Source organism: Lepisosteus platostomus, chromosome 21, assembly GCF_059453375.1.
Source record: "Lepisosteus platostomus isolate fLepPlt1 chromosome 21, fLepPlt1.hap1, whole genome shotgun sequence".
NCBI classification, from domain to species: domain Eukaryota; kingdom Metazoa; phylum Chordata; class Actinopteri; order Semionotiformes; family Lepisosteidae; genus Lepisosteus; species Lepisosteus platostomus.
Genome location: NC_142631.1, coordinates 4,614,390 through 4,629,012, shown reverse-complemented (window position 1 = coordinate 4,629,012; position 14,623 = coordinate 4,614,390). Strand labels below are relative to the sequence as shown.

At 38.9% G+C, this 14,623-nt stretch overlaps 3 protein-coding genes across 4 annotated transcripts in view; 1 reads left to right on the top strand and 2 right to left on the bottom strand.

Moving 5' to 3' along the window:
* Window positions 1–161: 161 nt before the first annotated feature.
* Window positions 162–5,985, bottom strand: LOC148643941 (uncharacterized). Its single transcript, XM_088615545.1, has 8 exons — window positions 5,823–5,985; window positions 5,239–5,409; window positions 3,583–3,761; window positions 2,051–2,144; window positions 1,538–1,607; window positions 1,416–1,452; window positions 876–939; window positions 162–521 (listed from the first exon to the last, which is right to left on the bottom strand). Exons 1-8 carry the CDS (start codon window positions 5,844–5,846, stop codon window positions 363–365), a joined length of 798 nt encoding a protein of 265 aa, XP_088471671.1. The 5' UTR covers window positions 5,847–5,985; the 3' UTR covers window positions 162–362.
* An 830-nt stretch (window positions 5,986–6,815) lies between these two features.
* Window positions 6,816–11,177, bottom strand: ppil3 (peptidylprolyl isomerase (cyclophilin)-like 3). Its single transcript, XM_088615546.1, has 6 exons — window positions 11,050–11,177; window positions 10,729–10,803; window positions 10,525–10,618; window positions 8,226–8,293; window positions 7,817–7,935; window positions 6,816–7,167 (listed from the first exon to the last, which is right to left on the bottom strand). The coding sequence occupies exons 1-6, from the start codon at window positions 11,050–11,052 to the stop codon at window positions 7,041–7,043; spliced, it is 486 nt and encodes a 161-aa protein (XP_088471672.1). The 5' UTR covers window positions 11,053–11,177; the 3' UTR covers window positions 6,816–7,040.
* Window positions 11,178–12,135: 958 nt separating this feature from the next.
* cdk5rap2 (CDK5 regulatory subunit associated protein 2) overlaps window positions 12,136–14,623 on the top strand; it is a 49,754-nt gene continuing 47,266 nt past the window's right edge. The window contains exon 1 of one of the 2 annotated variants that reach the window (XM_088615526.1): window positions 12,136–12,340. In XM_088615526.1, the coding sequence (XP_088471652.1) occupies window positions 12,288–12,340 (53 nt within the window). In that variant the 5' untranslated portion in view covers window positions 12,136–12,287. Of the gene's footprint in view, window positions 12,341–13,007; window positions 13,146–14,623 lie in introns of those variants that run through there. The other variant, XM_088615530.1, reaches the window with a different exon arrangement.

Sequence of the window (14,623 nt, the reverse complement as noted above, 5' to 3'; positions counted from 1 at the left end):
GGAATTTGGAAATCTGTCACACTCAAATTCTGATGAATAAAACTCCAAGAAAAAGGTACAATAAAGTAGTTCTGCCATTTGACCACAAGGTGGTGACCAAAATCAGAACTCATGTACTGTAATTTTAATTTCCAAGGCAAATTAGTACCCAGATTCCATCAAACACTGAAAATGTATCGTTTAATCAATATTATGTTAATTCTCTCACAATCTATTTAGCACGAGCAGATAGGAGTGCCAAAGACCATCTTAAAATATTCAAACCTCTTTTCTCTTCACTCCACTCTGAATTGACATAGTTTTATCCAAAAGGTTACAAGGGCAAAAAATCGACGTCAAGAAGGCTTGACCTTTGACCCCTCCTAGCGAGGACACATGGCGTGGCGACCTCCATCCACCGGTAGATTGACCCCTGTGATGAAGGAAGCTGCATCAGAGGCCAGGAAAGCAATAGCTCGTGCAACTTCCTCTGCCTCCCCCGGGCGGCCCAGAGCATGGGTCACTTTACATTTCTCAAGAAACTGGAAGAAAGGAGAAATAAAATCAGTCCCGACATACTTCTGGAGGTTCCTAGGTACCTAGGTTTGTTTCTAGGTGATAAACTGCCTCAGCTCAACGCAGACAGTGAGAACAAATGAAAATGTTCTTTTGGGGTTCTGACACTAGCATTGAACTGTTAATGAGACCCAGCTACAAGTTTCAGAAGTTACTGATCAATCCAAACAGTCATCAGTGAAGTGATCAGTGCACTGTGGACCATTAGGATTTAGCACAGACAACACCAGTATGCACCAGGGGTGCTAGTGTATCTATTCCCCCATGTTTTCCCCAGGTTCTCTAGATTTCTCATAGGCTATTGCCTGCAGTAATGGTACCTTGGCATATTCTTCTTCATTCAGTCCTGCTCTCTTGTGCACTTCTGTGATGATCACGCCAGGACTGTGAGAGACAGCTGGTGAGGATCAGCATCATCTTTCAAGCCATTCAGCTACAGGAATGAACTCTGTGATGAATTAGCTTGCAGGGATCATGTCCAATGATCCTGCCTTTCGCTGCATGATGGGAAGAGTTGAACCCAGGTCACGGGAAGACAGAGTGTCTAAAGGGTTTCTAGGTCTCTGTAAAGCAGCAGTACTTGAAAACCTGGGAGATGCTGATAAATCATTCTAGTCAACCCAGTAATGTGCAGATTAAAAGCAAGCTGTCCTGTGCAAACTTCCCCCACCTGACATTACATTTGCTCAGCTTATGAGGGAACAATTAGAACTGCACCGTTTGCGTTGCAAGATCCCAGTCAACTAATAGTATATTTTTATGTCTTAGTGAGGTTAAATTTACAATTAATACTGATACTGTACTCTGTTGATAGAATAGTAATACATTCGCTACATGTTGCAGAAAACATTATAACTTACCCAACAGAGTTCACACGTACTTGCTTAGAAGCCAGCTCTGAAAGAAAATCATGCATCATGATTCTTTTAAGAAGAAAACAAATGCATTTACTGAAAGCTTACTTTCAGTAACTACATCTTACCTAATGCTGTGCACCTCGTGAACTGATCAATCGCAGACTTTGACATACAGTATGCTAGCACGCCAGGAAACTAAAATGCAAAGAAAATGAAAAGGGAACAATTTAATAATAATAACAACATCACTTTATTTACCCTTTACAATTTCTTGGATTAGGAATTATCTTTTCGCATACCCCAGCTTGCTCTCCATGAGACACACAGACAGGGAGAGAGCCTGGGGTCAGAGCGCAGGGTCAGCCATTGTACAGTGCCCCTGGAGCAGTTGGGGTTAAGGGCCTTGCTCAGGAGCCTAATGCTCTGCCAGCTGCGGGATATGAACCGGCAACCTTCTAGCCACAAGCGCAGATCCTTAGCCACAGAGCCACCGCTCCACCCCTTAAAGAGGATGACCCCACAATCAAGAGCAAAGGTTAAGTTAAGGTTAGTTAAAAATGATGTGCTTGACATCACAGTAGAGAATAAGGTAAGCTATCGAGGTAAGGTAAAAGGAAATGCAGATAACGGATACTCACGGATCGTTGCCCATTCACACTTGACACGTTCACAATGGAGCCCTTCGTTTTAATAAGATGAGGGACAGCAAGGTGAGTGAGATGATAAACAGACCTAGAAGAATGTTAAGAATGCCTGTCACTATGACAAGAAATAACACTACAGGAGAGTGGAGGGATTTTCCTACTTCAAAATGTTACCAGCCTTTCTTAACGTTAATGCCACCAAAATGGCACTTTGTAACTCAGAAAACACTTAACTCCCTGTAGTCTACACACTCTATTTGCTATGTCCAAGTGTTTTTTTTTTAGACATGGACCGGCTGTGTTCCTGAACCTGACACCTTGGGATATTTCAAGAACATATGAACATAAGAAAATGACAGACAGGGCAAAACAAAAAGAGGCTATCAGGCTGGTCCAGTAAGTTTTGTGGCTAGTGGTTAATTGATCTTGAAAGAAGCCTTTTGCTTCAACAACAGCTGGTAGCAGTTTCATGCAGACTTTTGTATAAAGATTTGCCTGCATACAACATTGTTTTTTTTTTTAACTTCAAACAGTTTCTTAACAGTTTGCTTTTTGTATTGCCTTCCCACTTTGTCCCCTCAACATATATCTAAAGACTTTTTCTATAAGACTCGGTTTGTCTATATTAAATGTGATCTGCCAGGTGTTTGCCTAATTTTGACTTCTAACTAAATCTTTTTAAATTCTCCATAACATAACACATAGTAGAGGCTGCAAGTTGGATCAATAAGGAAATGGACACAGACTGAATGGCCTGCAGTCTTTTGTAAACTCACGTAAAGGGGAACCACAAAGTTATTTTTAGTTTTCGGTGTTAGAAAGAATCGGCACTAATGAGTGCATTTCAAACTACAAAAAATGTAAACTGTCCACAGTAATTTGTCAAACATCCAATTTTCATCACAAAATAGAGAAACTTTCCAGATATGTGCAGCACCATATACTGTGATTCAGATCAAGACAACAACATTTTTCGGAGACGTGATGCGGCCCTATAATATTGTAAACAGGCAGGCTTGTGAATACACCTCTTTTAATCCAACAGAAATAATGCTCTAGACTTTGAGACAATTTTGCTGACAAATACTGTTTACTTGTTAACTCTGCATGTATACCAAATTGGAACATTTCTGCGGTGAAATATCTGCTGCACAACCTGTACATATGCACTTGTACATCACATTACATTAGTCATTACAGTGACTAGTGAGCAGGAAGGGCCACATATTGCCATTTGTGAGAACTCGCGCTCGTAGCGAAACCTGTGGTTTGCGATAACATGGTGACTTACAGTACTTTCACAAAGCTCACAATTTTGTGCTTACTGTAAGTCAAAATGTATAACATTTTTCTTTAACGTCAATGAATTTATTGTGTTGTCGATATTTAATAACCAGTCTGAGAGACTGGGACTGCAGTTCGCCTTTAATAATCAAGGTGCTGAAAGGATAAGCGTCATAAAAATGCGCTACATTTTGCCAAATATCAGATCACACTAATTAACTAAAGCTGGTTTCATTCTTTACCTGACATTGATGTTCATGACCCGGTCGTACTGAGCCATGTCTGTAGTCTCGATGCTGCCCATGGCCAGGATCCCAGCGCTGTTAACCAGCACGTCCAGTCTCCCATAGTGAGCAATGGTCTTCTCGATAGTCTTCCTCACTGTGTCTTCATCCGTCAAGTCGCCAGGCACTAACAGTGGCTAAAGAGGACCACACAGATTCAGGGACTGTGAGTGGTTCAGTCTCCCTGTAAAGTCTCACACAGATTCCAACACGTTCATAAAGAGCCAATTGAAATTCACAGGCGAACCTTCCAATAATGCCCACATGTTCTGAAATGGTCCCAAATATTCTCAGATATTGTTATACTGTATATTATAGGTGCAGGTTATTTTAACCCTCATTCCCACAAGGGAATCTGAGCTCTTGTTAGACTATGTTCGAGTAGGTAGCTGCATCAGCATGCGCAAGCTGCAAAGGAACAAGTAAAAGTTTATTCGATGCTGAAAAGGAAACGCAATGTTTCGGCTGTGGAGCCTCTACGTCTGAAGAAGCCTTCATCGCCGAAACGTTGCATCCCTTACTTGCTATTCCTTTCAGCATGGAATAAACCTTTACCTGTTCTCTTGTTAGGCTATACTAACAGAGGTGAATAATGAACATTGTTTTTTCTTTCCTTAGTCTTAGGATTAACAATGAAAAATAATTCTATAAACAATGCTTGAAACTTGGTGCTGCGTTACATCAACGTGTAGTACTCAGATGATTTTATATTATGAGACAGTGTACAGATACCTGTGGATTTGTCCATAAGTATAAGCTTTATTGGGCGGGATTTTAAAGGCCTCCATTGCACAGATCAGGTTGTATGGTGTATTGATTATTGCAAGAAGAGTCAAACCTTTTTTTAAACATTTAAATTAAATTTAAGCCAGCATCTATATCACCCTGCAACTCACAACTAGCAGCCTGCTGAAGCTAAGCAGACGTGAGCCTGGTCAGTACTTGCATAGGAGACTCCTGGGAATGCTGCTGGAAGGAGTCATTATTGGGACCAGTAGGGGGCGCTCACCTTGTATAGTGACAGGGATACTACACTGTAAAAACGTGCCATCCTTCAGATGAGACGTAAAACCAAGGTGCTGTCTCTTTGTGGCCATTAAAAATTCCAGGGAGTTTCTTGACAAGAGTAGGGGTGTTACACCGGCATCCTGGCCAAATTTACCCTTGGTTTTCACCCATCATGATTATTATTATATTAATAATAATAAAGTTAGGGAAAGGGACTCTTTGGGAATAGTATTCTTCTTGAGCTACAGACAACAGATAAAGTAAGAGAGAGGTAAATATTGTCTTTTCCAGGGTGTAGAGTTTTCTTCTGGAAAAAGCCCTGGGCTGTTACTTTTATTAGGAAATTATTTTGTGAGGGAGGCCTAATTCTTTGCCCGTCTTACTCAAGCCAGGTTAAATTTAATCAGCAGTCCTGGAACATGAGATTTAGCCCCTTCCTTCCAAAATAATCTCTCTAAGAAACGTCTGGGTATTTTAGGTAGTGTTTTTACAGGAACACTTCTGCAGCAATTGAGCAAGATCAGCCCTCATTTGCTTGATGGTGTTTACTGTTGAGGATCGGACGGGCCACAACAGAAATATATAATATACAAATCAGCTCTTTACCTCTGTTCCTCCTGCATTTGTGCACTGCTGGGCTATTTTGGTCAGGTTTTCCACATCACGCCCATTAAGCGCCAGCAAAGCTCCCAGTTCGGCAAACAGAATGCCGGTTGCTGCCCCAATTCCTGAGCTGGCTCCAGTAATTAGAGCCACTTTTCCTTTGAGCGAGGAAACCTGAAAATGTATTAGCAGACAGATCAAACAGGAACCAGTATTTGACCTCTCGGGTGCGACGTTTGTCCGATAAAGGAAGAGTTTGGTTCAAGGCAAAGAAAGGTACCGAATATCAAAATCTGGCTTTCTAGATATGACGTTTTGCTTGCAACTAAAAAAAAAACTAATCTGATTGAGACTGTCGATAGTGACTTACGGTGGGTTAGATGTAAAGATTGTCTGGAGTAGGCTAAGGTTGACCAAATTTGTAAAACTTTGACAGGCTAGCATAATGGCAGCGAATTTCACATTTTCGTAAAGGTACGGTGCATTACCCTTGTACACTCTTGTAACGTTAAAACGTGCTTATTACCAGCAGCTGAAAGAGCGCGATGCTGGCAGGGTATTGGGTCGTATTGCCGGTATTTGCCTACCTTAAAAGGGTCTTCGGTTGCCATGTTTCATGAATCGATTAAAAAATAAAAAGTGATTTAATGCTAACAGCTCAATAAGCAATCAACTTCAACAGTCTCAACCACTGATTCCGAAACTGCCTGCTCGGCATTTGTATGACCTCATCACAAAGCGACATTGCCATGGAAAAGACAACTTTAGTGATGTGTCAGCTTGGTATAGCAAGGTGCATATTTCAGTCCGGCAACAAAGTATGCGTGTACATTTTTGAAAGACAAATATAACGTTGTAATTCACTTGTGATTTCAAAACAAATCACAAGTAAACAAACTATATGTTCTGTTTAGATTGAAGTGCTGAATTCTTCACGATGTGTAATTTCACAAGTATTTGTATACGAATCTGGGGATTCTGGTATCTCAATGGGAAAACATCGATTAGTAGAATTTATTTCTTTGCTCGACTATAAAAAGGCACTTGACGGGAAATTTAAACGAAAAAAAATGGAGAGCTTATGTGGAAATGAAAACCACTCGATAAGTATCTGCAGTTCAGTGAACAGTAGTAAGAGATTAAAGCGCATTTAAATGCGGATAAACGTCAATTTCCAGTAGACAAAAGTGATGGATTACCCCCACGTTTCTGACCGCACGGCTCCGATTTGTCTATTTATCAGAAAGGATATCATTTAGGATAACACATTTTTTTTCCTTTTAGTTAATTCACAATGTGATGTACTGTGTAGTTGGTGAATTATTTTCTTTAAATTGATTGGTTATAAGTTGATTACCTTTTTTTCTAGATGTTCTCTAGATGAGAACATCTCTAGATGAGATACCACATTCATGTCCAACAACCAAAATGGCAATAACTCTTATTACTTTGCCAAACAGGTGAAAGGGATGCATTAACATCTGATGGAATGGATAGTCACGTATGTGTATAATCTAATCAGCATTGTGCATAAAAAACACAACTGTTCTTGTTTTAATAACTGCATTACAACACTGTGATACTTAAAAAAAAGGTTTATTTTAAATGTAATATAAATTAAACCAAAACATCACATATGAAAAAATAAAGAAGTGGAACAAGGGCCTGTTGTGAAGATTTCTTTCCAAGTAATACAATAACGTAACTGCAAACATTACAGACCCTGCGGATATTTGTCTGCATCCAGAAGTTTTAATAATGTTGTTTTGTAACGGTGGCTGAGGCACACTGCTGGCAGCTGGAGACTAGCCCGCAAAAGGGTTAGCGTGCATAGTAACATCCTTAATCCGAACGTCATTCAACGGCCGAAACGTTTTCTCATTAACTGGCAGCTTTTCCAATTCATCCAGCGTCTCCAAGCCATCTATTACCCTGAAGAAAAAAAGAATGAAATACAATTAGGGACCTAGTGTTTTCTTAAGGTTACCAGTTTAACTTCCAAGGTCACACAGCTCAGACATTAAAGATGTCCACAGAAGACAAATATGGCAACAGGATCATCACATAACTTATACTCCCCTTTCCCAATACTATACTCTCCTATTAAATGAATATGAATGTCAGTGGTTTATCTGCAGAAGGTTACATTTTGGAACTATTCTTTTACATTAATTAACATAATGATATAATGGAAACAAGACATACAAGAGGACATTTTTAGTGGTATCTACAAACATAATCTAGATATATATGAGCAGTATGCATGGTTCCTTTATGTTTTAATCACACTACTTTTCTTAATTCAATAAACTAATTTTGGAGTGTTCTAACAGTGTGCAATTACTTCACATAGTCTTATTGTGTGATTGGTTATTTCCTAGATTCATCAAACCGAGGTGGTGTCAGAGGCTGATCCTCTTTAAACACACAGGACAATCCTTCTGACGAACATTTTACATCGACTGCTTGTAGTTTTGAGAATTCAGCACTAACACCCCCCGAACAATGAGTGGAGCTAATCCCTGTAACCGAGGTAATGTAAGAGAAGAACAAAATTTACATTCCAAATTCTTAAACTTACTTTCCAAATACTGTATACTTCATATCAAGGTGAGGCTGTTTGGCATACGTGATGAAGAACTGGGAGGCATTAGTGTTTGGGCCATTGTTTGCCATGGACACAACTCCTCTCACGTTGTGCTAAAATAAATATTATAAAAGGATGTTTTATATAAATATAGGACATTATAAAATAAAATAACACCATACATATAAGACATAGGGACACTGGATTTCACATCTGAGTAACAGCCAGCAGAACACAGAGAAGCGATTATATCCCATTAACATTAGAAGCATTTCCACGGATTCTGTTTTTGAATTTGGTGAAAGGTGAAATTGTTCACATTACTTCCTCTGCTAGACTTTGTTTTTCCAGAAAAACTCCAAGATTCTATTAGAATCACCAGCGCAACTCAAGGCGTTCTAACCTTAAGATGTTCACTGAATTCGTCTTCAAACTTCCGCCCCCAAATACTTGTTCCACCTTTTCCTGTACCTGCACAGAACAAGAATGCAGCTTTATTATCTAATATATCAGTTGTGTTTAACAGAGATTATTTCACAATATAATTTTAAACTGTAACGTTTACTATAAGCCTCCATACTGAGTCTTTACTATAAGCTAAAGTAAAGACTAAATAGTTTTGGTGGTGTCATCATTGTAAAATGATTTTTATTAAAAAGTATAAAGACAAAACATTGTATGCATACTTTTTGGATGTTATTGATTTTGACAGAATATTTGCTCTGGGCCTTTGTATAAATACAGTCATTCTTGAAAATTTTGAAACCCTTCAAGGTGGTTATTATTTTAGATATTATAGAGATATTATATGAACCTGAACTCTTAATGAATATATAGAATGGATAGTAGTTCAGGTGGGTAGCTGCGTCAGCATGCGTAGGCTGCAAAGGAACAAGTTATAGGTTTATCCCATGCTGAAAAAAAGTAGTCTGCATAAGGTAGTAGTTCAGGTGGGTAGCTGCGTCAGAATGCGTAGGCTGCAAAGGAACAAGTAATAGGTTTATTCCATGCTGAAAAAAAGAAGAAAGAGAACACAACGTTTCAGCCGTGGAGCCTTCTTCAGGTCACCTGAAGAAGGCTCCACGGCCGAAACGTTGTGTTCTCTTTCTTCTTTTTTTCAGCATGGAATAAACCTATAACTTGTTCCTTTATAGAATGGATATCCTAAATAACGACTTCCTTAGTCTTCAGAACCTGAACTCTTAATGAATATCCTAAATAAAGACTTCCCACACATAAAAAAGGATTTGAACTAATAGATTATTAGACTGTGATATTAAACAAATCACTAGATATTCTTGTGTGCAAAAGTAAACTTGTGGCACCTCCTTTAGCATATTAACTTCACACAGTCACCTCCTATAACCAATTATAAGTCTCTGACATCTTACTGGAAGGATTGTTTCCTACTCCTCTTTACAAACCTCCACCAGCTCTGTGAGGTTTGAAGGATGTCTTGGATGAACAGCCCTCTTCAGGTCCTGCCACAGCATTTCAATAGGATTCAGGTCAGGCTTTTGGCTTGGCCACTCCGGGACACAGAACCTCTTCTTTCTGAGCCATTCTTTAGTGGACTTACTTGAATGTTTAGGATCTGTGTCTTGTTGAAACATCCACTTCGTGCCCAGCTTGAGTTTTCGAACTGATGGCCTGATATTCTTCTCAAGAATTCCTTGACATTTCTCAGAATTCATGATTCCCTCAATGACGTCAAGTTGCCCAGGGCCAGAGCAAGAACAACAGCCCTGTACAAGGACACTCCCACCACCGTGCTTGACATGGTGTCCAGAGAACAGACTTCCAGGACTCTTCAGGCTTATCCAGGTGGTCTCTGGCGAACTTCAGACGGGCAGCTTTGTTCCATTTTTGACAGAAGAGGCTTCTTCCTGGCGACCCTTCCATAGATGGGATTTGTGTTCAGGGCTCTTCTTATTGTTGATCTATGCACCACTGCTCCAGAGGCAGTCAGGGGGGCTTATAGATCTCTGGATGTTATTTTAGGATCACCTCTCCTTGTGGCCCTGGGTGAAATTGTAGGAGGATGTCCACTTCTTGGCAGGGTCGCCATTGTTTTAAATGCCCTCCACTTGTATACTATTTGCCAAACAGTGGATTTATGTAGTTTATAACCCTGCCCAGATTGATGAGCAGCCACTACTTTTTTCCTCAGTTCTGCTGATGTTTCCTTAGTTCGAGGCATGATGCTAGACTCATAGGAAGAGTAACTGACCTGCTTTCTTGAAATTATTTATGTTTGCTCCTCCCTAACACATCATTTCAGATCTTCAAATTCATTGGTTATCTTGGTTAATTGGTTAAGACTGTCATTGACCCACCCGATCCTGCTTCCCCTTGATGTAAGTCATAGAACTATGGGTTCGCTTATTTTTTCACCTGCACAATTTCTGTATACTGTGTGTATTATTTTGCTGCATGGAGATTTTCTTTCAAAACACTCAGAGTGGTGAATAATTATACTTTATTTCAATTAGGAAGTGACCAATTCTGATTAAATATGCATTTTGTGGTTAAACAAAACACTCTCAAATTATGCAATGGCTTTACAAACTTTCAAGCATGACTGAATCTACACTTAGTGAAATAAGAAAACTACATCAGTCACGTTGGCCTGTCACTTTAACACTAACATAAAGAATTAACACAAGACAGATGAGACCATTTGGTAATTTAAATGTCTTTACCTGTTCGATCGCCCGTCTGAACCATAAAACCTTTGATATTCCGGTGAAAAATGCAACCATTGTAGAACCCACTGGCACACAGAGCTAAGAAATTCTGTAAATTAGAAAGTAAATACAACATCTTAAACGTGTAATGCGGTAAGGAACCTAACCGGCAGCAGATATTTCTGTACAGTATCATAAAATTGTATTAATTGAACTTACTTCGCACGCTCTCGGAGAACGCTCGCAGAACAGCTCGATTTTAATGTCTCCCAGGTCTGTGTTCAACGTAACTGCCTATAAAATGAAAACACAGAAGAAGATTATTAACGTTAAAGAAAACAACGATCAGAATTGAAATCGTTACGATTTTGTACAGAAAAAGTATTCAACTGTAGTTCGGCGTATAAAGCTTAGTATCATTTATATTTCAAATAGATGGTTTGAATAACATTGTATTTTATCAAAAAGGTATATAACCAAAAACAGATTCCATGATTATTACGGTTTAAATGCTTAAAACGATAGATTTTATTAAATTACCATTTCGCAGACTTTACGAATTTTCCACAACGCAGATATTGTGGTCCTTCTCACAAACTGTTCCTACCGGAAATATCACAACAAGCACAGTAGTTCCGCATCTGGTAGACAAGTCGACATTCCGAACTCTAAAATAATAATAATAATAAAAAACGTTATTTTATATAGCGCCTTTAAAGGTGGCTTCTCAAAGCGCTTTACAGGATGACAATAACAATAAATAAGAGGAATACAACAATAAATAAGTAATACACAAGATAAGACACAATTATAATATACAATTATAACAATTACAATAGAGGGGACCGTGGATAGTGGTAATAAGAAAAGCAGAGGGGTGAAGAATGGAACCAGTTAAGTAAAGGCTTTTCTGAAGAAGAGGGTTCTGAGTCTGGATTTGAAGGAGTTTAGAGAAGGAGACTCTCCGATATCCTTGGGCAAAGAGTTCCAGAGCTTGGGGGCATAGCAGGAGAAGGCCCTGTCACCCATACGATGTAGACGGGCTTGGGGGACAGTAAGGAGAGCAGTTAGAAGAGCGAAGGTTGTGAGGTGGGGAGTAGGGCGATAATAGTTCAGACGGGTACTGAGGTGCCAAGCCATGCAGAGCCAGGCAAATACAAAATAAGAGAGTATTTTCTTTAGACGTTTTCTGTTTCTAAAAACAGGAGGCTTAAATTTTCTATTTCTCCGATTACGATAAAATATATTTCCATATAGAATAATAAAGATATGCAGTTGATTAAAAAATGTAATTATGACATACATATATTTCACGGACTGAGCTGCATACTTACATAAATGTGATGGAAATTGACAACTTGTGAAATGCACAGTTTGAGCACTCTATACAGCCCTGATGTTTTGTTTTTATCTGACATCGGAAACCACATACCACGGATTTTAAAACAGAGAATACATCATCCTCACTGAGCCCTATGATTATGGGGGATGTACGAGTATGAATTTATTAAAATAAAAGCTCCAATCACGGCCAAGAGGTTTAATTACAGTGACCAATAGCATGGATCTTTTTCAGATAATGTGCGTGGCCGAGTAGGCACAGACCCTAACTTCCAACGCTACACCGATCGTGACGTCACCGGCACTAAAATGGCGGCAGTAACGATCGCTTTGAATTTTACCTCCCTAGTATAAAGTTTAAAATAGCCGCCCAACCACGGAGTATTAATTACACCTGGATATGTACAATCGGGAGCCGTAGTAAGTACGTATCAATTATGGACTCTGTTGTGGGGGAAGATCCGACGCTCCCTCTTGATTTCAATGCGAGGTAAGTTAATGTACTTTTTATTCACATCCACCTTTCTGTATTTTTAAAAAACTTAATTATACCTGCTGGGTGCGTCCGTGAGTTCAAATACCAACTGTCATAGACCGCCTTAGTCCATATAAATCGTGCTGTTCGGTGTGTTACATTTATTAGGTGTTTTCATGCTGGTTTAAAATGTTATTCACTATTTTTTTTGTCAAATTCTACACAGCGCCGCTGTCCCTTTTATAATGAATTTGCAATTCAATGAAAATTAAAAGCGAGCAGAGCGAAGGACGAGTAAAGTTATTTATTAAGTGGCGTTTGGTAAACAAATGAAGGCTACGGGAAATGTAATCATTATTATTAACAGTTAAGAAGCGAGTCATGATCTAAATATAGGATTGTATTAAATAACGTTACGCGGTTTCGTCTGCTGGAGAAAACGAAATCGAACACTGTTAGTGTTCTACTGTGTTGTTTTCCATGCTTATCCTGCGAAATATTTGAATCATTCTGGGTTTTTTTTTTGCAGTATTTGACCGTGAACACTAGGGCAGCAGTTATCACATCCATGCTCTTCTGCAGTCTGACGTGTTGTCATGGCAAATACTTCTCTTGCAAAACAGCCTCCGAAAAAAAGTTTTCGGAATGACGCTTTCGATATAGCTCAGGCTGAGCCGCTGATGGTTGGGTTGAAAAAGCGGAAACTGTTACAGAAAGCAAGGGGAAATTGTGTTGTTTAGATGCCGCGACGTATCACACTTGTTCCGTTTTATTTTAAAAATAAAGATCTAGAGCCCATCGGGAGTATGTAATTTTTCAGGTACGTCAGCCCGACTTTTCTCGAGCGACAGATGCATATTTCATTTATTTCAGTACTTGGGAATCGGTTAACTGTAGCGTTATCAGCAGTGTGTGTGTCGTAGTTTGTGTTGTTTGGGTCAGCTTGTTTTTTTTTTTTTTCTGTCTGCTCTGCAAAAAATAAACCCTCGATTGGATATGAACCCCCTCAAGGAATAACATGGGAGCGAACCTCAATAGCTCTGCCTTTTTTTTTTACGATATCTGAGAATGAGCTGTGTTTATCGTGCAAAGGTTTTGGCTTAATGAATAAATGAAGTCTGAAAAGCACATGTCTTACCCAGGTCGTCCAGGTAGCTATCGTGGTAATCCGAGATGTAACTGATACTATAGGTGAGGTGTTCATTTCTTGACTCAGAAATTTGACTCTGCCTCGCATTTAAGAGTAGTATATGCCAGAGCTGTTCAAACAAAACCATTACAGGGTAAAGTCGTCAAGTATATGAATAATTTCTGCAGTGGTCATAAACTTTTTAAAATAATTTGGGGCTAGGTGTAGTTAACAGGGTAATAATGGTTTGGGCAGTCTATTTTTGTGCAAGTTGAACGGATGTAAGACTGAATATCAAAGCATGTTATATGCCTTGGAAGGATTTTCATTTTATTGTCATTATTGACGCTTAGATGTTTTGTGCCGAGTCTAGACGTGCTCTCTGAATTTGGCGAAAGCCATCACAGTTACCAGTCCTATGTTTTCCTTTCATGAAATGAACACGTTTTAAATACACGGTGCTTGAATTCTTTTCTGTACCAGAAATGCATTGTGTATTGTGAAGTGACAAAAACAAAAAAAGAAGGATTAAACTTGAGTTTTGTCATGATGAACAAACAGCTATGACTTATTGCATAAGCTGTTGTTGGAGAGCTCGGAAAAAGGTTCTAAAAGGAGCATGTAGGTGACATTTCCATGCTCCATAGATAGAGATCACCGATTGGATTTAAGGTTAATCCATTAAATATTTGCCATATAATGAATTACATCGATTTACTCCATTTTTAAAGAGGTGTGTGATAAGCGTTGTAAATACTGGTGAGGAGCAACTTTATAATCTGTTTTTTGATAAAACGTGGTATTGTAGGACACTAGAAAATGTTTTATCTTGTAGTTTTATTTCAAGACAAGCTTAATTTGTAAAGCTAAAATGGTTATTGCTTTTGGAAATTGCAGCTATCAAATAAGCTGTAGAAAGAACACAAATCTAAAGCAGAGTAATAATTAAATCTGTAGCATATATGTTTATCTTTGTTCCAATAAATTGTAAATAAATTATGGTATTTTCCATGATATTGATGAAAACAATGAGAATGACGTATTTCATCCTGTATGTTCCCTTAATGTTTGTATTATAATTATTTTCAGCTGTGGTTTGTCATGTCCACGTTGTGACGTCATCACCGTGCGTGATGCCTCTGAGCTCTGATTGGCTGAAATGTAACTAC

Coding starts and splice junctions, on each gene's coding strand:
- LOC148643941 (XM_088615545.1), bottom strand. CDS start 5,846: ATGGCAACCGAAGACCCTTTTAAG. Junction 2,145..3,582: donor GTCATGAACATCAATGTCAG/GTAAAGAATGAA, acceptor ACATTCTTCTAG/GTCTGTTTATCATCTCACTC. Junction 940..1,415: donor GTACGTGTGAACTCTGTTGG/GTAAGTTATAAT, acceptor TGTCTCTCACAG/TCCTGGCGTGATCATCACAG.
- ppil3 (XM_088615546.1), bottom strand. Junction 10,619..10,728: donor GTTCTCCGAGAGCGTGCGAA/GTAAGTTCAATT, acceptor TCTAATTTACAG/AATTTCTTAGCTCTGTGTGC. Junction 7,936..8,225: donor AATTCAGTGAACATCTTAAG/GTTAGAACGCCT, acceptor TATTTATTTTAG/CACAACGTGAGAGGAGTTGT.